Here is a 27,846-nt window from a genome sequence, read left to right as displayed (position 1 = left end):
GTTGCAATCAAGAATCAACGGGGTATGTAAAATTACATAAGTCTACCTCAACATAGTAAAAAGAATATTATTTGCTTTTATTTTCCTAATTTGAGTTGTTTAATGTTATAGTCATATTAATTTTATGAAGATATGATATTTGATTCAAGCCAACTTATTCGATTATGCTCTTTTTGTTAAATTATAAGATAACTTTTCGAGTAATTAGTATCAATGTGTCTTATTGTGAACAAAAATTAAAAACGAACAATCTTCAATCAAAACCTCTCCTAAAGTGTCCTCTAAGAATATCAAGATTTTATTGGTTCGACAATAACAAGCCTACATCCATGAAAATTATAACAACAATCATATTTATAACCAAAATGATTAAAAGAACGAATATAACAACTTTTCCAAAAAGATTTTCCTTAACAAGTTCGCTTAAATTTTCTCTCTTTAAATTCCAAAAACATTATCTCAACGTTTTTCAATATTCTCTATCATTGAAAAATAAAATAAAAATCCACCCAAATTAGCTCATATATTGCTCAATTACAAGTCTCTCAAACAAGCCCCTAACTAACACATACACATATATATATATATAATAAACTTTATATTATAACAAAGTTTAAAAACTTACTTTCTATGTTCTTCAGGTAGTTGTTGCCATATCATCACTTTTCCATAATAAAATTATAACAACTTACACTTATAAAAACATGTAATTAGTATAAATATATGTAAATGGTAATTGTATGGTAGGATGCTCTACACAGTGTTATGCTTTATATAAAGTCACTAATTTGTCGAAAAATAATTATACATATAAGTTGCCCTACAAGTGTTCCAAGAATCCCAATCAACATGGTTATGGAATGTCATTTTATGCATATAATCTTATAGCTTCTGATTGTACGAGTTTTGACATTTATTAATTTCCTAGTTTTTTATTTTTTATTTTACACAACTTTAGGTTATGAATAATGAAAAATTGAATTATATTATCTTAATATAAAAAGATTGACAAATTTAACTATTATAGAAAAACGAGATTATGTCATAATGTACCTTATCATGAAATTGATGTAGGAGCCTTCATAGTATTTCTTGTGACATTACTACTAAGTTGAAGTCTTCAAATGTTGACTTATGTTAATACTTGAAATTCCAATAAAGAAATTGAAGGAATATTTAATTAAAGTTATCTCATCTTATAAGGAGTCACGAAGAAATTTACATTAATATGAATGATTATTCATAAGTTTTGATAAATTTTCATATTTTATAATCGTCATATTTTTTTTTTATAAAGTTTGATGGGTAATTTGAATATCAAATAAATTAATATGTAAGTCTATCAAGTTATATTAGTATACGTTGATTTTTTTTTAATTTTCATGTTTTATAAAGTCATATTTTAATTTTTTTAACAAAATTAAAATTTGAAAGTTTTTAAATTACATTGTGGGTCCCACATGTTATAATCTATTTAAAAATATTAAAATAATATGAGATATTTATTATTAAATAAACGGCCGAAAACCACAGCCACATCATGGACACCTAATCAGTTGCATTAAGTCGAATTGTAACACAGCAGTGGCGTGGGCCCGAAGCAGCTGCGCAGGCGCACATACATAACAGGCACAGGGATCATAGGCGGAGGCGTATATATAAAAAGGCATTCCTAAATGTTTGCTTCCAATCTCTTCTCTGCTCCACGCAGTGGGGAAGATAGATACAGATAGAGAAGGCAGCGGATTTTTTACAAACACATACTAAGCACTTTCTCTCTCCTAGGGTTGCCGGGTTCGTCATTGTCGTGCTTGTTCGCGCTCTCATTCACGTCCAGTTCGTGGCGCATTCAGCTGAGATCGACTCTGGATTGGTTCGAATTCCCTGGTTTCGCCATTTTCTCATTGTTGTCGTCGATTGAGGTAATCGAGTTATTGTTGTGGTTTTGGTGATTTTGAATTGCTTGTTTTTTACGTTGTCGCGTGTTTGTGTGGATTTTTTTTTTTGGTGCTAGGATTTGTGGATGTGGGTTGGGTTTTTGTTTTTGTTGTTTTTTGTGGTTTGTATTCGAGAGGCATTCGGATTGTGTGGTTTCTTTTGTGGTTGAAGCATGGAATAGTTTATCGATTTGATTGCATGGCTTAGAATTGGTTGTATTTATGAAATGTTTTGTGGCCAGAACTCTGAACCCTAATTTATGTTTTATTTTGGGTTATCTGATTTACTCGTCCTAAGTATGAGTTCGTGGGCTTTAAATGGTGTATTATGCATGAATCTATTTAAAGAATTTGATTGGGAAAAAATCTGGCAAACAATTGTTTGGCTACGTCCTTCCATTGATTCCTTGTTGGAAGATATTGATTAGATTAGCACCGTGAGGCTGAATTTCTGCTGAGACTCACTGTGGATTTATTCGAATTTTACAATTTCATCATTTGTTTTCACCATTTTTCTCTTTGATATAATGATGATAGAAAAAGAAGAAGCAACCTTTCCACTAAATATAAAGAATACTGGGTACATCAAGGATGATTCATCTTTCAAATCAAAGAAAAAAAAGGAATACAAACGAAATGAATTTAGTACACCCAAGGATGTTAGGCTAAACCCCAGTAATTGGATGAAACATTTGCACAAATTTTCATTTGATCTGCTACCTCATTAGTAGACCACAGTATCCAAGAAAATCAATATTCCATCTGATCTGATAGGGGTCCAAGATCTTCCTGGTTCACATCCTAGTCCCATGCTCCTATCTTCCCCTGAGCAAACCATGAGATGACAACTTCTGAATCCCTTCCTCCTCAGAAATTTGTAATCCCCTTAGATTTTGCCTCCATCGAGCCTTTATCAAGGCTAAAATCTCAATCTGTATAGAAAATCTTGAACCAGCTGGCTTTGATAAGGTCCTTATCTGGCTGCCTTTGTAATCTTGGAACACAAATCTCTACTTGGCCTGAATTCCTTAGCGTACATCCATCATTTTTTTTGGACGAGTGTTCATCCTTCAAAATTCACTTTAAGATAACTTGAAGGTGGGGGGTTCCTAGGCTTTACTAACCTTAACCCTACATCCTGTTTCTAGCACTACTACTGAATGTTTCTTAAAATTCATACATAACATACTAAGAGGGAGCTCCACAAAGAAGTAAGCTAAATGGCTAATAGAGACAGTGTTTCATAACGTCTCATGTGGATTCTACTTACTTTTACAAATCCAAATTTCTAGCCCAAACATCCTGAGAATAGCAAGCACTAGTTCTTTTTCAAAGTACTTTACCCTGGGGAGACTGGGGCTCCTCCTAAAACCTCTGAAGGTAATGAGCATCATCTCTCTACAATGAATGAAGCAGGACCACCATCTAAGTGAAGAGCACAATGTTGAGGGTTAAAAGCTTTAAATGCCTATCAAAGAAAGAAAGAAAATAAATAAAAGGGCCACTATTATGTGAAAGTTTTAACTGGGAGTACCTTTAGACTTCCAAATGATATTAACCCATGGAAAGACATATGGGAAAACACTGTGTGAAAGAAAGGCTAGAGGAAAATACGTCTGAGGGAAACCAAATCCAAATCCTATGACCTTGAAGTGACACAGATGTAAACATGTTGGAACTTGAGGAAGGGAGAGGATAAATAATCAGTTGTCTGATCTAATAAATCAGGATGACAATCAATGTTTCAGAAAGGGTAAGACAAGATGTAGGATCCATAACCCTCAAATATGAGAAAGGTTAGGGTATAGAAGACACAAAGGTTGGTTCTCCAATCACAGGTTTTCTAAAAAATGATTTTTCGAGCCATCTTCCATCGAAAAATGGAAAATATATATATATAAAATAAGAAGCCTTAGCAGATGGGTTTCCAAGGGGATGGAATGGACATGATGTCCATGGAGCACCTGATCACAACAGTGACATCCCATTTATATGCCACTCATATGTACTTCTAATAACACTATGTCATAGCTAATCATTGTCCCTAAGAATACCTTAAGAGTGTTCAGTCCTCTATTCCTAATGGAAACTTATCAACTTTCAAACCCCGAGGAAGAATGTCTTCTCCTTTTGTTATGATAATTGCCAATTGAGGTAATGAGTTCTCATTTTGGTTTAATGACTTCAAATTGATGATTAATTGTCAATCTTGTGTTGATTTTGATTTTTCCTGTTGCAGTTTTATTGTTATGGTTTAGAGTTGTTGTTGTTTTTGTTTTTTTTTTTGTTTTTTTTAAACTTTTGGTGGTTCTATTTGAGAATTGTTTAATTTTTATGGTTTCTTTTTTGCATTATTTGGTTCTTGAAAGTGCAAATAAAAGGAAAGAGAACTAGGGGATAAAAAAAAACAATTTATCTTGATTGGGTTGGATGGAAAATAGGAAAGAAAATGAATTGCATTGAAAATCAGAGAGAAATTTATATAAGTCATGTTCTCTATCTATAAAGGGAATAAAGTTTGGAAAAAAGTGGAGGGATTTTTTTTTTGTTTGAACTTGTTTTTCATTTTCCTTTATTTATTTTTAATTATTATTGTCATTTATTGTGTCCAAATTCAGATTTATGGGCTTTTAAAATGGTATATTATGTCTGAATTTACATGAGGAATTTGTTTATGAAGGCTCATGAAAAGGTAGTTTGGATGTGTCCTTTCATTGCTTTACCTTTTGGTGTTATTAATTCGGCCATGTATTGCGAGGCTGAATTTGTAGTGGCCTATTCCACTGCCTAAATCCTAATGGAAATCAACATACTTGCAAAGGGAACGGGATCCTGAAAACCAACCCCATGCAAAATCCAAGTAATAGCTTCAACAAAGAAGAAAGAGTTTGGATATATGGATATAAGACACCACAATTTCTGTGGTTCACCTAGAAGAGGCTACATCTATGCTGACTGCCTGCAAGTGATAATATTACAATTTGATGGAGGTCAAAATTTACCTTCCATAGGAACAGTTAAAAACCCCACTAAAGAGCACATTTCCTTACCTGCTTAAGAAAATGCTAAATGTTCTTAATTTGGGGAACACATCTTCTAGTTGAAGCAAATTCATAACAACTTCTTGAAGGCAATCCCCAAAACTTGGGCAGTCTACTTTGCTGCCTAGGTAGACAGCTGCCAAGAAAATTCTGACCTACAAAAATGAGAACCCTCTGCTTAAGAGAAAACTTATGTTCTGCAATCCATATGAACCATCTATAAAGTGTAAACTTCCTTGTCCTTGATTGACAAAGTTGGTGAAAAGCTCTCTTTCCAAAAAGCCCCACCAGAAGAGAAAAACTTGTTAATTCCAAGAGAAAGACAAGTGGTGGTTTATTATTTATATCACTTAATCTGAACAGAAACCAATGACTGTTGGCGTGAAATTATGAATCATCAATCTTAATTATACAGTCATATCATATGCTACCTATTTAGGACTTTTGCTGGGAGCTCCTTTCAAGTCCTCTAGGGTATGGGATGTGGTGGAAGAGAGATTTCAAAAAAGATTAGCGTTGTGGAAGAGGTGGTATCTTTCAAAAGGTGGAAGGTTGACCTTGGTGAAGAACACTTTGTCCAGTCTGCCGATTTACTTTATGTCTCTCTTTGTCATTCCAAGGAGAGTAGCCGCTAGACTAGAGAAAATTCAAAGAGACTTTTTGTGGGGAGGAGGTGCCTTAGAGCAAAAGTCACACTTGGTGAGATGGGCTATTGTTCAGTTGGACAAACAACAAGGAGGCTTGGGCATCAAAGATTTAACCATCCTCAATGAGACTCTCTTAGGCAAGTGGTTTTGGAGATTTGCAAGTGAAAGGGACCCTCTCTGGAAATGGGTGATTGTGGGCAAGTATGGGCAAGTTGAGGGGGGTTTGTGTTCCAAAGTTGTTAGGGAAGGACATGGTGTGGGGGTGTGGAAGGCTATCAGAGGTAGATGGGAGATGTTCAAAACAAGAACTAGATTTACAGTTGGGCTTGGAAACAAGGTGAAGTTCTGGAAGGACAAGTGGTGTGGGGATTCATCCTTGAGGGAGTCCTTTCCTAAGCTTTATTCCATAGCCTTCTCTAAAGATGCTTGGGTGAGTGACCTTTGGGACGATGGTGGTTGGAGTCTTAGGTTTACGAGGCAATTGCATGATTGGGAACTAGAGGAGGTGCAAGCCTTCTTGGGGATATTGTTAGTACACCCTTTGTTTGTGGAGACCGATGATGTCATGGTATGGTTGCCTACGAAGGATGGTGCTTTCTCTGTTAAGTCCTTCTACTCCTCCTTGGTCGATAGGAGGGTGGAACCGTTTCCCTATGGTATCGTTTGGAATTCTTGGGTGCCCTCGAGAATTAGTTTTTTTGCTTGGGAAGCAACTTGGGCTAAGATTTTGACTCTGGATTAACTCAAAAAGAGGGGTTGGAGGATTCCTAATAGATGTTACTTGTGTAAGGAAGCAAAAGAAACTAGTGACCATATTCTCATCCATTATTTGAAAGCTCATTTGTTGTGGTAGTTGATCTTTGCACTTTTTGCATTCAGTGGGTGTTGAGTTGTTTAGTTAGAGAGGTCCTTCTGAGTTGGCACAGGTCCTTTGTGGGTAAAAAGAGGAAGAAGGCTTGGAAAACTGCTTCGTTGTGTATGTTTTGAGCTTTATGGTGGGAGAGAAATAGGAGGGCTTTTGACAACTTTAAAAGCACGGATCAAACAATTAAAAATTCTTTTTTGTATCTATTTTGGGATTGGGTTAAATTGTACATTGAGGGCGGATCTTTATCTTTGTTAGACTTTGTGGATTGGGTAGGCTCACGATAGGGTGTGGTAGTGGGTTTTTGTGTCTTCGCTCCTTTTTGTCCTTTTTTCTTCGTATACAATGTGTATATTTTCTTTCTTTTAATACAATTCTTATTTACCTATCAAAAAAAAAAAAAGCTATTTTCTTGAGACTTCATTTTTTTATTGTTGAGTGACTAAAATAATCCATGCAACTCAACATTAGGCTTTTCCTTCCTAATTTTCTAGTTTAGCATAATAGTTTATGATTGTGCTGGAATGAGTTGAAGTCATTTAGTTCTATTGGAAAGCAGGAGGAGCATGCCAGCCATATTGCAATGTATTTTAGACTTACTGGTTCCAGGTTGTCTGTTTATTTGATCATTTTGTATTCTTCTTCATATTTCAATTTTTCTTTTGTTTGATAGGCTTGTCTTCATATTTCAAATTTTATTTTGTTTGATAGGCTTGTCTTCATACTTCAATTGATTTTGATTTTTGAAAAGTTGATACCATTTTTAATTGGAAATTGACCAACATTAAGTTTAGTGAACAATTGGAAATTAATCTAATTTTCTGTTTGCCATAAAAAAAAAAAAAAGGAAAATGCCTTTGCGAAGTTAGAAAACAATCTTTTATATAGGCCGAGTTCTGTAACTTTATTTCATTTAATGTTTGCTAATGCTACTGCATGCATAGTTTGGATGTGGATGTTTACTTTTATATATATATATATATATATATTTGGTGGACTCTGCTTATTATAGGGTGATCTTTTCTTATTATAGGGTGGAGACATACAAGTTGTCTTAGCCTCAATGGTATGCTCACTTGAAAGTGGGAGAATGGCAGTCATGGCCAGACTTCTGGCAGCAGGAAGTTTCTCACCTATTATAACAGGTACGATGATATTGTGTGATGTTTCTGGGCAGTGAGTGTTGATATGGGCTCATATAAGAGTAGTAGCTGAATTTGACTTTGCATTTATTCTTCCTCTGGGAAAGTTATGTAGTCCAACTGAACCGGTGAAATAGAACATCGAGGAGTTGACAAAGCCCAAGGGCTGGCTCAAGTGTCAAGGGTCTGGACAGGAACATGGGAGGTTCGGTGTTTGATTCCTCATAAAGAAAAAGTTTACCTACCAAAATAAAACATCCAAGAATTAGCTGATTAGAAAACATTCCAAAAAAAATGAAGCTGTTTTTATGGAGAATGGCAGAAGTAAAAGTGAGGGAAGTCATATTCTGTTTCAAAATTCTTATAGTGAACAGCAAGTGAGCAGGGATTAGAGGGTTCTTTATTTCATTTTTCTTGTATGCATAATGTAATACTTATAATTATAATTTATGATCCAAATGCTGTATCAGTATGGCAGGAACAAGTGTCTCTCAAAACAATAATCTGCATACTGTGTAAATTAGTTCTTTTTCATGATGTAATTGTGCTCACTGAGAATACAGTATCCCATGGCCCAGTCCTCTACAACCCCCTGTTCTCCTCGTAAACCTCTGTCCCATCCCATGCCTCCACATGCTGGACCCCACTTCTCACCCATCAAAAAAATGCTGGACCCCACTTCTCTTCATTCTTCACCTTCATAGACATGTACACACAGAATGGTAGTTTTTAATTCAACAAATGGCATTTGACTTCTGTATGTATCTTTAGTGGTTTCTCTCCCTCCTCTCTCTCTCTATATGATCAATGCATCTCTTTTTTCCTGTGTTTTGGATGTTTCTAAAATTTTCAATTCAGCAATCTTGAATAATTTTTATACTTAGGAACTTCTGAGATTTGCAGTTTATGTAGCTTGAATATTCTCAATGATATAGAACTTAGCATTTATTTACTTTTCAACTTTGGGGTGTGTGGAACTTTAGTACTCTCTGCCAGCAAATAGGATTTACTGAGGAAATCGTGATTGACCTTTCCACTTGATCTGAGATGCTATGCTGTAAGCAAAATTATTGTGGTCAGCCCAGTTTCTTTTTGTTACATCTTTCCCTCTTTCGGCAGAGGACGTCAGCCAGGAGAAATTAGCTGCTCAATACATACATAGAGAATTACGTGAGGCAGATGAAGCAAATTTGCTTGATGAAGAAGGTGATTTGATAATTATCCAGAATCCATTGCAATTCATTTATGGATTCATGTGGTTGTTTTAATTCAGTGAAGGCTTCCCTTTTATCTAGAACAAATTTTGTGTTTTTCTTTTGCAGATATGAATGTATTTGGTTTGAAGCCTATGGCTGATCCTTTGTATTTGGTAAGGTTTGGAGAATCATTGGCTGCTACAAAGGCTTTTGTGTGATAAAAATTAATTATTTTATGTTGTCTGTGATGTCATAATCCTGATTTTTATCTTGGAAAGATCCTTCCTCTCTAGTTGTGGTGGTATTTCTTTTGCTACATGTCTTCATGGAGCCATGTTGGCATGTTCCCACTGATTGTTGGTGAGCAATGATACTCAAAAAAATTGTAAGGAATATGGAGTTTCCATTAATTGCAAAAATGTGAAATGGCAGCAAAGCCTGTTGCCTGGACATTTGGAAATATATTATGACTTATGCTATGTGCATGAAAAATGCAATGCGCATGAAAAATGCAATGATCAAGTGTACAATAACTGCTGTACATGCGTGTAAAGGACAGTTCTCGCTATCTAGGTCTCTTTCTATCTCACAAATAAATCAGCATAACCTGGATGTGGACTGTTGGAGTTTAAACCAAAATGAAGCAAATGGGGTAACCATCAACACCTGGTTCAAACTTCAAATGATAACCTCTTGCAAGCAGAGAACCACTTCTAGGTTGACGCAACAAGGAGCGAGGAGCAAAAGGAACTCTATAAGTATCTCTTGAGGATTTATTTTCAATTATTCCGCACTTAAAGAAAATATCTTATAAAGTTTGTACTGTCTTCTGATAGGATAAGAAAATGGTATTTTTTTTTTTATAGGCAAATAAAATAAATATATTAACAGGGCCTAGCAAAAGCTCACCAAGGTACACAGGTAAACAAAATTAGATAATGACCAAGGTAGAATGGCTGTTGGCATATTTTTTAATTTGTGAAGTCTGGGGCAGATGCTGGTGTTAAAAATATTGCAAGTTGATGATGTGGAGCTTTTGTTTCAGCTGTTAGCCTTTGCTTCTAGGCCATATTCTGAACTGTGGCACCATGCAATCTTGTTTAGATTGTTGGAATTCCATTAGCATGATATATTTTGCAAGAATCTTTACATTGTTTCTTTTTTCTTTCCTTTTTGTCCACATTATATGTATATGCACATGTGTATGGATATGTGATGAAGGCCTTTTGCATGTGTATTTCTCTTTGTTTTAACCTATATCCCTTTTGCTTTAATGGTTTTGTACCTATCCCTTCATCTGAACAAAAAGTAGTTAATCAAAATTTGGTACTGCATTAGCTGTGACCTAATAATTAGGATTCTGTCCATGAGATGTTTTTGCAAGATGTCAGTTTATTTTGCTGTGTGTGTGTGCATGTGCTCATCAGCTTTTTCTTGACCTTATTTATCTGATTGTTTAATATTTTATTACGTGAAGGTATGTTGCAATGCCTGTAAGAAGCCAGTCAAGGCCAGCCAATATGCAGCTCATGCAGGTGTGAAATCCTTTTTCTCCTGGCAGTGTTTATTGTTGTGCCCTGATCAAGTTGGTGTTATTCAAAATAAATCCATATGCATAAATTGAAAATTTGGAGAATGTTAGATAGTGTACAGTTATTTCAGTTATTTACTTTTCCTTTTATTTTCTTATTGTATTGTGGGTCCCACTAACATGTATATATATACCCAAGTCCAATGTGTATTAGTTAACAGTTTTTCAATAACAAAAATTAGGGATTCTCCCCTTTCTCTCTTTTCACATGGTATCAGAGCCTAGGGAGAAAAACCTAATTATTTCCGGTTTATCCGTGAATCAATTCTAGGAAACCTTTCAGTGACCGTGTTTCATTCTGGTCACCTTTCCCATCTCCTAAAGCTTTTGGATCAACTGTATCACCGTCAGAAAACCCTTACCGCCGGCGAATTTTCCGGCGAAGTCCTTTTCCGACACCGACCATACCATCAAGTGCGCAAGGAGGAGATCTTCAAGTTTTGTCAAAGCACCGGAGGGAGATTCTCAGCCATGCGTCGACCACTCGCGTTTCTTCTCCGGTTGCCTGAACCTCACGCGCCGGCGTGTGGAGCACTTTCCGGCCACGCGCTTCCACCTCCAGCCTCGCCTGACACCGTCTAACCACCCTCCATCTGTGCTTGTCCCTTTCAAGCCCTACAAGTGCATTTTTTGGGGTTTTTTGTCTCCGTCGGCCCTCTAAACAGCCTTTCCGGCGACCTTCGGTGACTTCCTCTCCACCCCGAGCCCTGCACGTGTCTTAGGAAGTGTTCTTCTACCCTTCCAGTAGTGCCACATTTGTTTATCTTTACTATTTGGTCTCTCACAGTTGCGGATCCTCGGTTTTTCTTCTTTCACCCACGATCTGAAGCCGTATTAGGGCTCTCTTCAATCCAAACATAGTTCGTTCTCCAGATAAATAGATATGGCTACTAAAAGTTCCATTTTTCCCTCTGTCATATCTGGATCTCCTATGATTACTTTGGAGAAATTGGTTGGCAGCGAAAATTATTTGTCTTGGTCTGCCTCTGTGGAGCTTTGGTTTATAGGTCAAGGTTATGAGGATCACCTTGTTACGCAGGAGGCGGATATCCTTGAGGTTGACAGAGTACAATGGAGGAAGATAGATGCACAGTTATGTAGTGTGTTATGGCAATCAGTTGATCCTAAGATTTTGCTTCATCTTCGGGCCTACAAAACATGCTTTAAATTTTGGAATCAGGCGAAAAGGCTATACACGAATAACATCCAACGTCTTTATAAGGTGGCTTCTTCTATTGTCAATGTCAGGCAACAAGACATGAATTTATCTACTTATATTGGCCAGATTGCCTATCTTAAGGAGGAATTCTTGACCGTGATGCCTCTTACTACTAATGTTGGGCATCAACGAACACAGATTAACAAGTTCTTCATGGTTCTTACGCTTATTGGCCTCCATCCAGATCTTGAGACCGTTCGTGATCAGATTCTTGGCAGTTCCTCCGTTCCATTCTTGGATGATGTGTTTGCTCGCCTCCTTCGTGTCTCCTCAACTCAAACTATGCCATCTAATAACACTTCAGATTCTTCTATATTAGTTTCTCAAACTAACTCTCGAGGAGGATGCAGTGGTAACCGAGGTAGAGGCCAACGTCCTCATTGCACCTATTGCAATAAGCTTGGCCACACTCGTGATCGGTGTTATTAGTTACATGGGCAGCCTCCCCGCACTGCTCACGTGGCCCAGTCATTTGATCCTTAGCCGCCTCAACCTCCCAGTTCCTCCACATCTCAGGGTACTTCCCTCACTGACAGTGAGTATGATGACTATCTCCGCTATCAGGCCACCAAGTCAGCTTCTGTTGCTTTTGTTGCCCAGATTGGTAATGCTTCTGCTTGTCTTACCCACACATCTTCTCTTGGATCTTGGATTCTAGATTCTAGTGCTTCTAATCACATATCTGGTAATAAGGATCTTTTATCTTCTATTACTACTACCTCTGCCTTAGCTACTGTTACTTTAGCTAATGGTTCCCAAACTATGGCTAAAGGTTTTGGTTTAGCTCGTCCTCTCCTTTCCCTACCTCTCCATTTTGTCCTTTATGCCCCTGAGTGTCCTTTTAATCTTATTTCCATCAGCAAAATAACTTGCACTCTTAACTGTTCTATCACTTTCTCTGATAAATTTGTGACCTTGTAGGACCGGAGTACGGGGAAGACGATTGGCATAGGACATGAGTCTCAAGGCCTCTATAACCTCACCTTGCCTTCAACTCCTGCAGTTTGCATTTCCACTGATGCTCCCCTCCTCATCCACAGTCGCCTGGGCTACCCTAGTCTATCCAAGTTCTAGAAAATGGTCCCTCGTTTTTCATCTTTGTCGTCGCTTGCGTGTGAGTCCTGTCAGCTTGGGAAACATACTCGTGTCTCGTTCCCAAAGCGTTTGAATAATCGGGCAAAGTCTCATTTTGAATTTGTCCACACTGATGTTTGGGGTCTTTGTCGGACCGCGTTTACTTTAGGATTTCAGTATTTTGTCACTTTCATTGATGACTATTCTCGATGTATTTGGTTATTTTTAATGAAAAATCGAGCTGAGTTATTCTCTATTTTCCAAAAATTTTATATTGAAATCCAAACCCAGTTTAATATTTCTATTCGTGTGTTGCGCAGTGACAATGTCAGGGAATATTTTTCTGCACCATTTACTTCATTTATGTTCCAACATGGGATCTTTCATCAGTTTTCTTGTACTCATACTCCTCAACAAAATGGGGTAGCTGAACGTAAGAATCGACATCTTGTTGAGACAGCTCGTACTCTCCTTCTTCATAGTAATGTTCCTTTTCGTTTTTGGGGGGACGCTGTTCTTACAACATGTTATTTGATTAATCGTATGCCCTCATTTGTATTACACGATCAAATTCCTCATTCCCTTCTTTTCCCTGACCAATCACTTTATTTCCTTCCTCCTCGTGTTTTTGGTTGTACTTGCTTTGTTCATATTCTCACTCCTGGACAGGACAAACTTTTTGCCAAAGTCACAAAATGCATCTTCTTGGGATATTTCAGACTTCAAAAGAGTTATCGTTGTTATTCCTCTGAGACTCATCACTGCTTTCTCTCCGCTGATGTCACTTTCTTTGAGGACACTCACCATTCTTCTCCACCTCTGAGTCTCTTCCTGTTTCTGAAGTCTTACCCCTTCCCATTATCTCCCCACCTGATGTAGTGCTTTCTCGCCCACTTCAGGTTTATCATCGCCGTCATCGTGTCGCTATTCCTCCTTCTTTGGCCGAGGTACTTGCTGACTCACTTCCTATCCCTTCGGCTTCTCTTGCCCCGGCTCTGCCTCCTTCTGCTGATTTACCCATTGCTCTTCGGAAAGGTAATCGATCTACTCGTAATCCTCATCCCATTTACAATTTTTTGAGTTACCATCGATTATCTTCACCCTATTCTGCATTTGTTTCTGCTATATCTTCTGTCTCTCTTCCCAAGAGCACCCCCGAGGCTCTTACCCATCCAGGTCGGCAACAGGCAATGGTAGATGAAATGACTGCTTTACACTCCAATGACACTTGGGATCTTGTTGTTTTACCCTTTGATAAATCTACAGTTGGTTGTCGTTGGGTCTACACAATTAAGGTTGGCCCTGATGGTTAGGTTGATCGCCTTAAGGCCCGTTTAGTTGGTAAAGGCTATACTCGGGTTTATGGTTCCGATTATGGTGACACCTTCTCTCTTGTTGCCAAGATAGCTTCTATTCGTCTATTGCTCTCCATGGCTGCTATTCGTTCTTGGCCTCTTTATCAGTTAGATATTAAAAATGCTTTCCTTCATGGGGATCTTGCTGAGGAAGTTTATATGGAGCAACCACCTGGTTTTGTTGCTTAGGGGGAGTCTGGTTTAGTGTGCAGGTTACGCCGTTCTCTATACGGCTTGAAACAATCTCCTCGAGCATGGTTTAGCCGTTTTAGTTCTGTTATTCAGGAGTTTGGCATGTTCCGCAGTACAACAGACCATTCCGTTTTCTATCATCATAACTCTTCGGGGCAGTGAATTTATTTGGTAGTTTATGTGGACAACATCGTCATTACATACAATGATCAGAATGGTATTCAGAAACTAAAACAATACCTTTTCACTCACTTTCAGACTAAAGACTTGGGAAAACTCAAGTATTTCTTAGGGATTGAGATAGCTCAATCCAGTTCCGGTGTGGTTCTTTCGCAAAGGAAGTATGCTTTAGACATCTTGGAAGAAACCGATATGTTAGACTGTAAACCGGTAGACACTCCTATGGATCCAAATGTCAAACTTATATCAGGACAGGGGGAGCCTTTAGGAGATCCTGGGAAATATCGGCGACTTGTAGGTAAACTGAACTACCTCACCATTACTCGTCCAGACATTTCTTTTCCTGTAAGTGTTGTTAGTCAATTCCTACAGTCACCATGTGATAGCCATTGGGATGCTGTAATCCGCATTCTTCGATATATCAAAAGCACACCAGGCCAAGGTGTGTTGTACGAGAACAGAGGTCATACCCAAGTTGTTGGTTACACAGATGCAGATTGGATTGGCTCACCCACAAATAGACGTTCCACTTCCGGGTATTGTGTTTTTATTGGAGGTAACCTAATATCCTGGAAGAGTAAGAAACAAGATGTAGTGGCCAGATCTAGTGCTGAAGCCGAGTATCGAGCTATGACTCTGACAATATGTGAACTCATATGACTGAAACATCTTCTTTGGGAGTTGAGATTTGGAAAGGATGAACAGATGAAACTCATCTGTGACAACCAAGCCGCTTTGCATATTGCATCCAATCCAGTCTTCCATGAAAGGACCAAACACATTGAAGTTGACTGTCACTTCATTAGAGAGAAGATCGCATTAGGATGTGTAGCGACTAGTTTTGTCAATTCAAATGATCAACTAGCAGATATTTTTACTAAATCTCTCAGAGGTCCTAGAATTAAATACATTTGTAACAAGCTTGGTGCATATAACATATATGCTCCAGCTTGAGGGGGAGTGTTAGTGTACAATTATTTTAGTTATTTACTTTTCCTTTTCTTTCCTTATTGTATTGTGGGTCCCACTAACATGCATATATATATATATTCAAGTCCAATGTGTATTAGTTAACAGTTTTTCAATAACAAAAAGTAGGGATTCTCCCTTTTCTCTCTTTTCACAGAGAACATGGAAAGTGTGTATTGAAACAGACACCATGCAGATGAGGAATGTTTTTATATATGATGAGTAGAGGTGCACCACATATGCCACCTGTTGGTTTAGCATTCAAACTGTGTCATAATATATGAGTATTGAAGTGATGTCATATAGGGTAGAAATCAAATACTGATCATCACTCACGGGTCATCCTTTTCTTTCCCCCCTTTTATAGGCAAATCAGAGATTAATAATAATAGGCACCTAGTAACAAAAGGGCCCACAGTCCAAATACCCAGGAAGATTACTCATTGTTCATCTTTGTCTTTCTCATCATGGACATCCTAAATTAGCATCCCCTCATTTTCATAAGCATTGTATCTGTTGTCATTGCTTTCCCCATTTTCCTAAGCAGCCTCCCAAGCAAAGAAGGCCACCTTGTGGGAGCCTAAGTTCTTGACTTCTTTGGCATGGAAAAGGTCCTCTAGGATCTGACCCTAAAGAGTAATAGAAAGATTAAACCAAGAACTTCCTATCCTTGGCACACCTCTGCACCATCCTATCCTTGTAATCCATAAGTTCCTCCACTGTTTGGATCAGTTTGAGGAAAGAACCCACATTTTGTAGCTCCCAATCATAAAAATGCTGTAGAAAACAGGGTTCCAATGCACGCCTCCATCAATCTCCATCTTAGATGCAAGGGACAACAAGGGAAAGGGGTAATCCATATAACATTCCACACTACATACCATGCCAAAACTTTACTCTCCTGCTATTACCCATTACGAAGCTAGTTCTTGCATTAAACTCCCCCCAGCTGCTCCTTTTCACTTTATGCAAATCCAAATTTGCCCAGGACAAAACATATCCATTACAAGCCTGCAGCTCCATTTCCCAGTAGACCTTATTAAACAAAAACAAATTTTTATATCCAAAGATTAAATAATTTCACTTATTTTAACTCTTTTATATAATGATTAAATAATTTGAAAATGTATAAGTTTCTAACTAATTTTAATTATATTTGATTTTTTTTTTCTTATTTTTCATGATAAAACCAAACATGAGAAAATTATTTTCCTTAACCAAACATTGCATGAGTCAATTAATGGCTCAAAGAGAAGTGTATCGTCTGAAACAAATTTAAAAACATAAAGAGGTCTAAGGGTGAATAATTATTATGCCAAGAGCAACGATATTATATGTGTCTTGTGCTTTATGAGTTGCATATTATATCTAGAAATGGACTTGATCTTAGTGGGATAAGGACCTGATAATGGTACTGTGGGACTGTGTGTGGTGTTGACACAAGTTCACTGGAAGTTTTATGCTTCTGGTTCTTCCACAAAATGAGGTTTTCTTTTCTTTTTCCTTTTCCCCCCAGAACTCTGCAAGTCATTAAATCCTACAGAAGAATCGTTTTTGGAGCTTGATGGTGGTGCAGGGCAAAAAAAACCTCCACGGAAAGAAAGGAAGAAGTCATTAATTGCTGGAATGAGTATCCTTTTCCTCTTTCAGATTTCCTAGGCAAGAAAATGAGGATAGTTCAAATGGTATGGACATAGATTCCACATTAATCATCTCATTTTTAGAATCAATTTTGCAATTTTTTTCATTTTTCCATTTCATTATAGGGAATTTTTTTCCAGGTCAGAAGCTTATCATATCTATTTTCTGGACAACAATTATATAGTTCTTAACTTCTCTTAGACCAAGCTACAATGGCTGGGGAGCAAGAAAGGTTTGAATCTATGGATGCGGATGATACTGCTGCCTCTGAACCCTGCTTAGATGAGCAAATTGGAGCGGCTTGTTCCTTCACAGAGATAAAAAGTAAACCCTTTCTGCTTCTAGTTTATTGGTTTTTATTTCTTTCCCTGCTAAGGTTAAGGTTTAGTAATATTTTGTCATGAGGATTTAAATTTTATTCATTGCTTGCTGATCAACATTATCACAACTGAAGTATTTGGTAAAACTCATCTTTTCATATCATCTTGGTATTGTTGCCCTTACATACCATATAAATACAATTTATAATAAATTTATTTGTTAATATATTATTAAAATGATATAAACTGGCTTCTGATGTTTTAGAAATTGTGATTCAAATTGCAGTTTTCACTGACAGTGATCTTCATGTTGCTTTCTTCTTACTTGATACTCCAATCCCTAGGTTGCATGGACCTTGAAACAGGTCACAAATTAGACATGATTTGGATACACTAATACAGAAACTTGTGAAAAACTGACACATGGTGGAGATAATATAAATTAACAAACACTATGTTTATATTTATATGTGAAAAGTAAAATTATATGGTTGGTTTTTTCAATTTCCTTCTCCTTTACTGCTAATCCAATGCATAGTGTATATTGATATTTACTTATTGGAATACATTGCCTCTGGCTAACAGAAAACTTTCTGAATTACCTTTGTCCTAGAATAATTCCTCTATTTTGAATAAAGAATAATATTTTCTACTAAAAAATGCTCCATTTTGACTCATTGAATCTACCATCTGCTAGTCTATTTCTGAAGTTATGTATTTTTTTTTTTTAAAAAAACATTTTGGATGTGCTATAGTTTCATCCCCTTCAATCATGTCTACTTTTATGTTATCTCAGTGTTTTGAAAAGCAGACCGGACTGGCCGGTCTGACTGGTCAAACCGCCACCCGACACTTGGTCTGGTTTGGTTCACTTGTTGACCCAGGAACCCACTCCACGCATTCTCATTTGGGCTTCAATACAGGCCTCATATATTTTGGACTTGGGCAAAAGGCCTCTCTAACCTTTAGTCATGGTCTCAAGCGTCCATTTGTCATGCATTGATGAAAGGTTGAACTTTGAATTTAAAGGCTTCAATTTCTCCTGATGTTTTCGATGTGGGATGGCATTTTATGCCAAAAAATTTACATGTCACAATGCAGAGGCTCCAACCATTGACAAATATTCAAGAAGTGACATTGCAACCACTACACCAAGTGCTGATTTTCAGTAAATGCATTATTAAATAATTTTTTCATATTTATTTATGTAATAATAAATTTCAAAATAATATCAGTAAAATAACCTAATATCTTTTAAAATTGTAAAATAATATGATATTTAATATGTAAATGAAATTAAATAATATAATTCATTTTGAATAAATATTATTGATTTTAAGTCTCTTTATACATACTTAAATATTTTAGATTTTTTATAATTAGTTTTAATTTTAATAAAATATAAATTGTTTATTTATAATGTCATCGGTTCAACCACCGGTTCTAATAAGTGAACCATGAACTGGTAACTTTTCCAGTTTAATGACCGGTCTAGTTTTGAAAACATTGTGTTATTTTGTCTTCCCATTTTTCATATTGTTTTGTTTTATTTATTTGTTTTTTTTTAATAGGCAAATAATATATATATATATATATATATATATATATATATATATATATATATATATATATATATATATATATATATATATATGACAAGTGCCAATCAAAAGTGGCAAATGTAGTACACTTGAAGTGTACGTGTGAGAAAACAAAAGATGCAAACTTCAGCGGCCAAAACCCCACTTTATATTTTTTTGTTTTATTTTTTACCATTCAGTCTTAATACAGCTTTTGTGGCAGAAACTTATAACATGCAAGTTGTCACTAGGCACCCATTATTTATGGCTTCTAAGCTGCCTCTATGGATTTTTTATGGGAACAAATAATTTGTTGAAGGAGGCTTGATTTGCAATTATGACATGAATTTCTTTTTCATGTAGACATCAAGCTCCAAATATATAATGTCCACAAGATGGATGTCTCTGTGGTTGTTTCCTTTACAGAAATCCCTATCCATTTTACCACTTAACCAGGCTTGAACAAGAGGCAGTGGATTTTTGAGACATCATTTATAACAGTATAACTGTGATAAAGGTTCATTGTTTATTTTGCAAGAATCTTGAGCTAAAAGTTTACAGTTTTAGAGTATTATGGTGGCAAAACTTTTGAACACCTCTGGTCCTGCCCCTTCAGGCATGTGTGAGGCAAGAAAAATAAATTGGCAATGGAATCAGAATATTTTCTCCCTACTGGAACTAACACAACTTTTTCATTACAGAACAGCTTGTAATCATACAGACTAACACAATGTTTTATTTTATCTGTTTTTATTTAATTAATTAATAGACCTAACTTCATTTCTTTGTAATTAAGTGGAACATATGTTCTATATTTTGAATTTGGCTTGCCTCTTCCATTTTTCCTTTCCTTTAGGAAATTCAGCTTGTGTAGATGTGGGACATGTAGTGGATGGTTCAGGAGTTAGTCATGGAAATACAGACCTCTCTGCAGGTGTTATGCCTCCTCCAAAACGTTCCAAACTGTATGCTCTCTTCTCCTTTATGCTATACAAATTTCTATTATGGTTATCAACACGGCTTCAACTACATTAGAGATTGTCTACTTAAGCAAATATTCAAGTATCTCTTTCCCTGTTTCTTACTTGCATTTTCCTTCTCCTTGTTGCTCTTGATGTGTGTCAATTATGCCAAACCAGATAGTCTTTCTTCCATTGGAGCTTAAGAACTTTTTATTTTTTTCAAAATAATAATAATAATAATAATAATAATAATAATAATTTATTGATAGATATAGGAATCTAATGCAAGGAAAGATGAGCTATCCTTCAAATGAGACACAAAAAAGGGATACACTAAAACACAGCTGTCCACAAAAGAGTTAGATGCCAAAAAACACTGAACAAGAATTCCCAGGAAAAAGGCCACATGCTTAAAGAGAAGAAAATGTTTTAAGAAGGTAGAGGAGACCCCAGAGAATGCTGCTATCAAAAAGGCTCCTCTGTTGCCCCATATGTCCACTGCCTGATTTGGTAATAATGTTACTAAGTTAAGAATCCTATTTCTATGGCGCCCTCTTACCCTTATTCACTCATTGGCAGAGTAGTCAAAGATCATGGAGGCATGGCAATTATAATTTTTTATAACCCTGTTGCAATGATTCTGATGCCCTTGACAAAGCTGAATTTCACCAAGATGTGCAGCCAATTCAAAGTAGTTTGAACTAAGGCTTTGTTAAGTTAAGCAGAATGATTGGTGATTGCTATTTCAGATGTTCTTTTTAAAGGTTAACATGTAGATGATAATATGCTGGTGACTTCTGGTGCATACTTACAGTTTTGTTCCTCAATATGCCCCCCTTTTACTTTTCATGAAGTTCAGTGGGGCAACTTCCAAATATAATGCCTGGCTTTCTCTGTTCTTGCAGGAGAATAGCAGCTGATCGTCCATCACCAGCAGATGGTCCAGAAACAGCGTATGGTGTGAACAAAACCATGTGTATAACTAGTCAGAGGGCATATAACTGTAAGGACAGATTTAATTTGCTGAATATTTCCTTGCAACTTCCTAAGAAATTTTGATTTTTAGTTTTAATTTCTTTTAATCACATTCGATTTATGGACAAGACTTCAATCCTAAATTGGTATTATGATTATCCGTCATTCTTTTGTGCACTATTGCTGGACTTTTCTATTGCTGCTGTTATGATGTAAACTCATGTGGACATTTGTTCCTCATATGTGTGCTCAGGCACAGGATACCCAAAAGGTTCAATTGAAGGAAGTGAAAGGCCTTATGATCATTTGGCTGCCCATCAAAAGCCTGGGCAAGACCATGAATGCAGCCTGTCAACCAAAGGTATTTTCTGATGGTTGTGTCATAACCTGCTCATTTCTTATGCTGAATCATATTGAGAGGGGAAATATGGAATTCATTTAGCTTAAAGTAATATGAATATGCATGTTCAGTTTTATGGGATTGTGCACCTTTTGTTCTTTAGTACAGTTCTTTAATGTTATCATGCAGTTGGTGTTTTCATTTCTCAAGTCTGAGTACTTTCTGGTAACTAAATCAGGTGTTGCAGTTCCCCTTGCCACCAAAATGTATTACTCTCAAAGAAATCGTCGCCTTCGTTCTGCAATTAGTCATCTTTATTTTGCTGCATCAAATGAGGGACATTGCAGTGATATGGTGAGTCCAAAAGTGTTACAGGGAAATATAGTGCCACAAGCTTCATCTCCTAAGAACTTTTCTCATGAACAAATGGATAACCAACCTGAGAAGAAGGTTTGTCACTCATCTTTCTCAGAATGATCTAATATCTCTGTGTTTGTTATGTGGCCTGTTCTAAACATCTAGATGAATGAGTGAAAGAGGTTTCCAATCAAAAAAAAAAAAAATGAGTGAAAGAGGTTGCATTTGAAATCTCAATATACAACTGCAATTGTCACTTTCTGATACATCTGACTGTTGTATTCGCATCTCCAGAAGTTCATTTGATATTTAATCTTGAATGTCTAGTAAATGAACATCTGATTACTCTCAAGAAGTTAATCTTGCCTTCAAGTAGTAATGGCCTGCAATAAAAATGTATATGCATACTTGATTCTTTTACTTTCATCTGTGCTAGCTTTCATAAGCTTAGACCAATTATTTCTGCTTTCAGCTGTCAATAGTAAAAGGATTGTTAAGGATGAATTTGTTCTTGCATTTGCAACACCCTCTGTCACACCTCAAATGAAAGTGAAAAAGGGCAAACATGCCCTGGATGACCTAGCGTTAACCCACTACATACTCATTATCAATACAGTGTCTCCAATGCAAACGCTTGTTATCTTTAAATTTTGTAATAACGTTATATCAATAATGAAATAATTTTCTGCCAGAGAGGTGCTGTGTTAGAAATTAGTTATTCTGAAACACTAAGAAATTTAGGAGTATCACACTAAATGTGAATATGACATTTGCCCTTTGCTGATATTTCAATTAGGAGTCCAGACTCCATGCAACTTAACTATTTTCACTTCTTTTTTCTATAATTTGGTCTCCTTATATCATGAATTTGTACATGCAGGCATGCTGTCTATTGGCATTTTTGTTTCAGATTAAAATTGAACCCTTCATTCTGCTCCCTTTACATGAATACTAATATGTAATCACTAACTCAAAGCTATTTTTTCTTGAAAATAGAGAGATACGCACTTCTTACCTTCTATGCAAAATCCTGATAAAGTTCTTGTGCAAAGTTCAGAAGTATTCTTGGGTAAATCTGAGGGATGCCCACCAGCCATGAATTTCTCAAATCAGGTCCATGTTAATAATGTTTTAAGGCCTCATGCAGCTCCAGTTGGAACGATAAAAAGCAAATATCTTTCAAAACCTTATTCCTTTGCCAGCAACTCAGGTAATTTCTATTTGATTTTAGCTGTGCTTCATGTACTGAAACTCTTCCTTTGGAAACTAAGCTTAAGTTAATATAATAAACTGGTAAGATGAGTGCAAGGTGTTTGCAATTGGGTTTATGGAATTTTAGAAATCTCCATTGTTGCCACAAATTATTCTGTTCTATTTATTTTATGAGTAAGGGGATTTGGTTAAGCATAGTGTGTGTGCACATAATTTCAGTCTATCCTCTTTTTTTTTTTTTTTGATATGCAAAAGGAGAAAATATATTAGTAGTGCCTGAAAATCAATGTACCAAAGTACACGAGATATGTAGAAGTGCCATCAGGTAAGCAAAAAAGAAGAAAGAAAACCAAAAAACAACCTCCCTATCCCCACTTAGCTTAACCATTTTACAAAGCTTATCATGGTCAAGGGACAGTCATTACACTTTAGCCATTCCAAAAAGCTACATATAAAGAAAGGTTTGATTGCTTGATTTGGCTGTTCAACATCTTCAAATGACCTTCTATTTCTTTCCATCCATAACGTCCAAAACAGACGCAAAGGAGTGGCCCCCAAGCTTTCTTTATCTCAAACCATCTCTTTTTCCACTTCCAAGAATTTCAGGTTCCTACTTTAACTGTTACCCTCATAACATTTACTCTCCCCTTTATTGTAAACTGTGCTAAGGGTGTCTTTAGTGGGGCTGAGTTAGGGGCCTAAAGGTTGGCCGTAAGTGGTCAAAGAGAGCCCAAAGTCCCAATGGCCGCGCTACTCCTCAGGCCCGTAGTCTTAGTGGACTGACTACTTCAAAGGCCCATTTAGTTTCTGTTAATGAAGTGGGGGAGGATTTAAGAGTGGGTCGAGCCCAAGGAAGGTCATGTACATCGTAGAGGGTGGGTTTAAGAGAAAAAAGAGAGGGTCGTTGCTTAGTGGTTTTGGCTGAGGGAGAGAAAGGCTCGCTAAGGCTTCTTGAAGGGAGGGACTTATAAAAAAAAAAAAAAGACTTCTTGAAGGCAGGGCTCTCTTTGCAGAGATCAAGGAGACGGCGTGGTACAGTTGGGTTGAAGATGGGCGTGTGAGGCTTGAGGCTTTGCCAACATCAATCTTGACGAGTTCCTGTGTGGCGTTCACCTACACAGCTCTTGTGGTGAAGGCGAATAGGTTTCCAAGGCCTTCGCCGCTCTCTTCTTTGGGGTTTGTGGACCCAGCAAGCCAGCCGCTAAGTATGTTGTTGCAAAATGACAGTTTGTTAAGAGTATTCCAAAAATGCTGACCCTTAAGGTAAGGAGGAGGAGGAGGCTGTGGCTAAGGAGGTGGAGCCCCCTAAGGCCTTAGCGATTGCTTGTATATAATAAAAAGATGGGGTGGGGGTGGGGGGTTTGGTGTGGATAGCCTCTCCACTAATTTTGTCAATTTCAGTAGCTTCTTAGGGTTACCTATGGAATGGTTTGAAAAGGAGATCAGTTCCCTGCTGAAGAAATTGGAGTTAAGAAAAGGTTGTGGGGTCAAGGTTTCAGGTAGAAAGAGGAGTACTCCCTCGACTTCCCATTTTGAGCAGAAAATCCATAAACTAGAGTGTTCAGTTAATTACAAGTCTCCGGCCACTGTCAGGGGAAGGAGCTTTGGGGACACAGAACCTGTTTTGTGAGGATGGTCGAGAGGTTTGGATTAAGGGGGGGATCAGCTTTCTTGGGGTTGGTCGGATAGCTAGGGCAGTTGGTGTTTGCTCTCTCTTTTCCTTCTCTTCTTTTTGCTTGTCCTTTGGCTTGTTTTGTTTACTCCATGTGTACTTTGTTGCGCCATTTTACAAGCGCTTTTAATATATTATCCTTTTTTACTTATTAAAAGAAAAGTGAAAAAATTGTAGATTTCTAATTTGATGAAAATTTACTCACATCTTACAATCCTAGCCGTTCAACTCTTAAAATATCACATGATTACTTAAACAACTAGGACAGTAATAAAAATCTATAAATATTAAAATAGAGTATAGAACCCAAATAAATCAAAGAAGTGGAAGAAAACAATAATTTGAAAGCAATTTCTTTATTTAATCCTGAATGATCAACTACTTCAAAAATTCACTGATTTCTCTCCAAATACTCCAGGCTAAGCCTGACTGAGTCATTCTCCATTGTCTCTTCCTCTTCTTCATAAACCACCCTCTTAAATAACTAGAGTTTCCTTCTATCAATTAACCTAAACCCAAAAGTAAAAGGGAAAATTAAGATAAATCTAAACCCAACCCAAAAAGCATGAGCACCATGGACTGAGGCTTTGAGCCCCTGTTTGAATAGGGGTATTAGTGGACCAAGTTTAATGCAGTTCATGAAGCCATTCTTGAGCTAGAGATGCATCTGGGTGTTCATTACCTTCTAAACGTGTCCTCCAAATTCATGAAATTTTCTTAACTTGATCATAAATGTAGGTTTCCCACTTACCAACACCTTGCTTAAATTAGCAGTTAATGCAGCTGTCGACTGTTGGATATCTTGACACCAAGATTTGCTTTTGCAAGGTCAACCTTCCTCTTCTGTGAGTGCTGGGCTAACATACCTACTGCTCTTCCAAAACAATAGTTAAGAGAACAACATGCTTCCCTTCCACCAATGGATTCTCCATGTGTATCTTTAACAATATGGGATCCCTTCTTTGATGTGATATTCAGAACACTCTGCAATCTCGGAAACAGAGTTTGTATCACATGTGTTTCCTTGATGCCTGATGTTATACTTTCCTTTCTTTTTCAATCAGAACAGTGTGGCCCTTAGCATTCACTGTTGCCACCATTGGATATTCTTTGATTAGTAATATGGGTTTTTTGACTTGGATATGTTTCCATAAAATTTTGATAACATATGTTTACTGCAAGAAAGTTGATAATTTTTATTGGAAGATCTACAATCTCCATTCTGTACAATCCTCCTAGGAGCTGCCTGTATGTGCATGACTTGGTGAGTTGGGTCAAAGGGGTATTTGTTGCTGTTACAGAGAAGAGGCTATATCAATATGCCACTTTCTTCTCAATGTTTCAACACATCATAGTGTCATTACTTCATCTGTCATTACCATCAAATTGATCTCATATACCATCATAAATCCACTTATTTCTCTCTTTTTTTTCCCCATTTTATTTTGCATATAAATTTTAGTCTGAACTACTATCAAGATGAGGTAAAAATTTCTGATTATAGGCAGTGATTCTGTGGTTTTGTAGGGACTCCGTTGGGGACCATCCAGCAGCCTAATGGAAGTGTTTCTGTTACATAACAGGAGTTCTGGTGTGACTTTTTATCATGTAAAGGTGAGTTGCCTCTTTTTACGTTAATACAAGTGGTTCACACCTCTAACAAATAAAAATTCCAAAAATGTTAGTTTTTGGTTTTCTTGCATTGAAGTTGAAGCCTCTTAGTTCAAATTCAATTGAAATAACCAAATATAAGTAAAATTGCTATGCCTGCAGATTTAGATTGCTATTAGACAGATGTATTTTTGTCTTTGAATTGTCAAGGCTCTATTTGGATCACAGAAAGTGCTGGGAAAAGGGGAAAAAGTAACAAGAAATACAAAAGCTCTCGCTTGGTTTACCATGAAAATGCAAAGGAAAATCAAATATAGTAAAATTAATTATAAATTTAACATTTTCAAATTCTTTGTTCTTTATATAGGAGAAGAAAAGAAATAAATTTTGAAAGCCATATGAGGAAAATTTATTAAGTTCAATTTTTTTTTTGTTAATATTTTCCTTTTATTTTTTCTCTCAAACTTTCTAATATCCAAGTGTTTACTTATCAGAAAAAAAAAAAAGACTTTCTAATATCCAAACAAAGCATAAATTTATCTCTTTGAAAGCTACATGTTTTTATTAGTCCTAGATTAAAGATGAGTGATTATGATTAAAGCGCTTTTAGTTTGTAGTACTTTTGTTAATAGTGCTTCTATTATAAATGCATTTAGAGACAATCTCTTAGCATGTAGATATAAACTAAAAAGGTTTTTTGATAGTGTTATTAGTAATATATTATATAACAAAAATTAGATTTTTTTTTTAAAGAATCACCTGTTAAGTATCCATTTGGTAGTGTTTTTAGGAAACACTTTTAGCATAAAAGCATTTTTGAAGAAAAATCAATCATTTGATAAAATTTAGAAATTATTTTTAAAAAGTTGAAAAATCACTTGTAGTGCTTCCTGAAGAAACACTTGATAGATAGTTCTTTCAAAAACACTTCCTCTAAAAACAATTCAAATAAAAATATTACCAAACACACCCTAATTGATGATCTTGAAATCGCTTCAAGTGATTCTCTAGATTTTTAAAAATGTGCCAAACATTTAACTTTTGTAAGAAAGCAATTCCAAGTATGAAGAGCTCTAAAAATTACCTCCAAATGGGCCTCTAATTTAGCCTTTGCTATTGTTCTTTAAGGGGTCTGGTGATGCCTTTCATTGGGGCAGGTTGTGCTGTTAACAAAAAGCATAGAAACTCAAAAGTGTAGATAAGTTGTTAGTAGGCCAGAGTAGATATATTTCTTGGATTATGAATTTTCACAAGTTAATGCACAATTAGACATAAATTTTTATTTGCTTGGTGAAAATAATTTCCATAGCTTACATTCTACAGGTTCATCTTCTTGTAAAGAAAGACAATACCCAAGGTGCAGGAAAGGGACTTTACTTTTAGGTGAAGATCTTGATGTTTCGTTACTCTATAGTATCCAATTGATGAAAGCCAGCACTTGCGAAGGGAGAGGTGAGAGGCAAGAGCTAGGGAAACGTCTTTTTTTGGTTGTAGGTACTGGAGGTTTGGTGGGGTTGAGATAGTGCTATAATTCAATGAGAAATTAATTGAGAGCTGTGGACAGCACTTGGAAAGATGTCCCCAGCAATTATGCACATGGCTGAAAACAGAGGGTTGACAAGGACAGAAATGGACAACCTCTTAGTCTTAGTGCTTAGACAATTTTTGTCTCACTTCTACTATGTTCTATTGCGGCTTTTTAGTTCAGGAACCAAAAGGAAAACAGCTATTCCTGATGATATGTGGTAGGATGCTATTTGCTGGCAAA

The 27,846-nt window shown here is 36.5% G+C and overlaps 1 protein-coding gene across 2 annotated transcripts; it reads left to right on the top strand.

Moving 5' to 3' along the window:
• Window positions 1-1,662: 1,662 nt before the first annotated feature.
• Window positions 1,663-27,846, top strand: LOC117914501. Of its 2 annotated transcripts, XM_034829844.1 has the most exons (14): window positions 1,663-1,922; window positions 7,524-7,635; window positions 8,752-8,838; window positions 8,955-9,001; window positions 10,306-10,363; window positions 16,925-17,038; window positions 17,251-17,373; window positions 19,806-19,914; window positions 20,817-20,914; window positions 21,140-21,247; window positions 21,465-21,676; window positions 22,580-22,793; window positions 25,995-26,081; window positions 27,402-27,846. In XM_034829844.1, exons 2-13 carry the CDS (start codon window positions 7,554-7,556, stop codon window positions 26,045-26,047), a joined length of 1,305 nt encoding a protein of 434 aa, XP_034685735.1. In that variant the 5' UTR covers window positions 1,663-1,922; window positions 7,524-7,553; the 3' UTR covers window positions 26,048-26,081; window positions 27,402-27,846. The 2 variants fall into 2 exon arrangements, with proteins under 2 accessions (XP_034685735.1, XP_034685736.1); XM_034829845.1 differs by lacking the exons at window positions 1,663-1,922; window positions 8,955-9,001 and having other exon boundaries at window positions 7,547-7,635.

Source organism: Vitis riparia, chromosome 5 (assembly GCF_004353265.1).
Source record: "Vitis riparia cultivar Riparia Gloire de Montpellier isolate 1030 chromosome 5, EGFV_Vit.rip_1.0, whole genome shotgun sequence".
Classification (NCBI taxonomy): Eukaryota; Viridiplantae; Streptophyta; class Magnoliopsida; order Vitales; family Vitaceae; genus Vitis; species Vitis riparia.
This window is presented reverse-complemented; position numbering and strand designations above follow the sequence as displayed.

What these genes read in the sequence shown, in the direction of transcription:
- LOC117914501 (XM_034829844.1), top strand. Translation starts at nt 7,554, where the DNA reads ATGGTATGCTCACTTGAAAGTGGGAGAATGGCAGTCATGGCCAGACTT. An exon ending in GTCATTAATTGCTGGAATGA is followed by an intron (nt 17,039 to 17,250) that starts GTATCCTTTTCC and finishes AACTTCTCTTAG; the next exon opens with ACCAAGCTACAATGGCTGGG. An exon ending in CCTCCAAAACGTTCCAAACT is followed by an intron (nt 19,915 to 20,816) that starts GTATGCTCTCTT and finishes CTGTTCTTGCAG; the next exon opens with GAGAATAGCAGCTGATCGTC.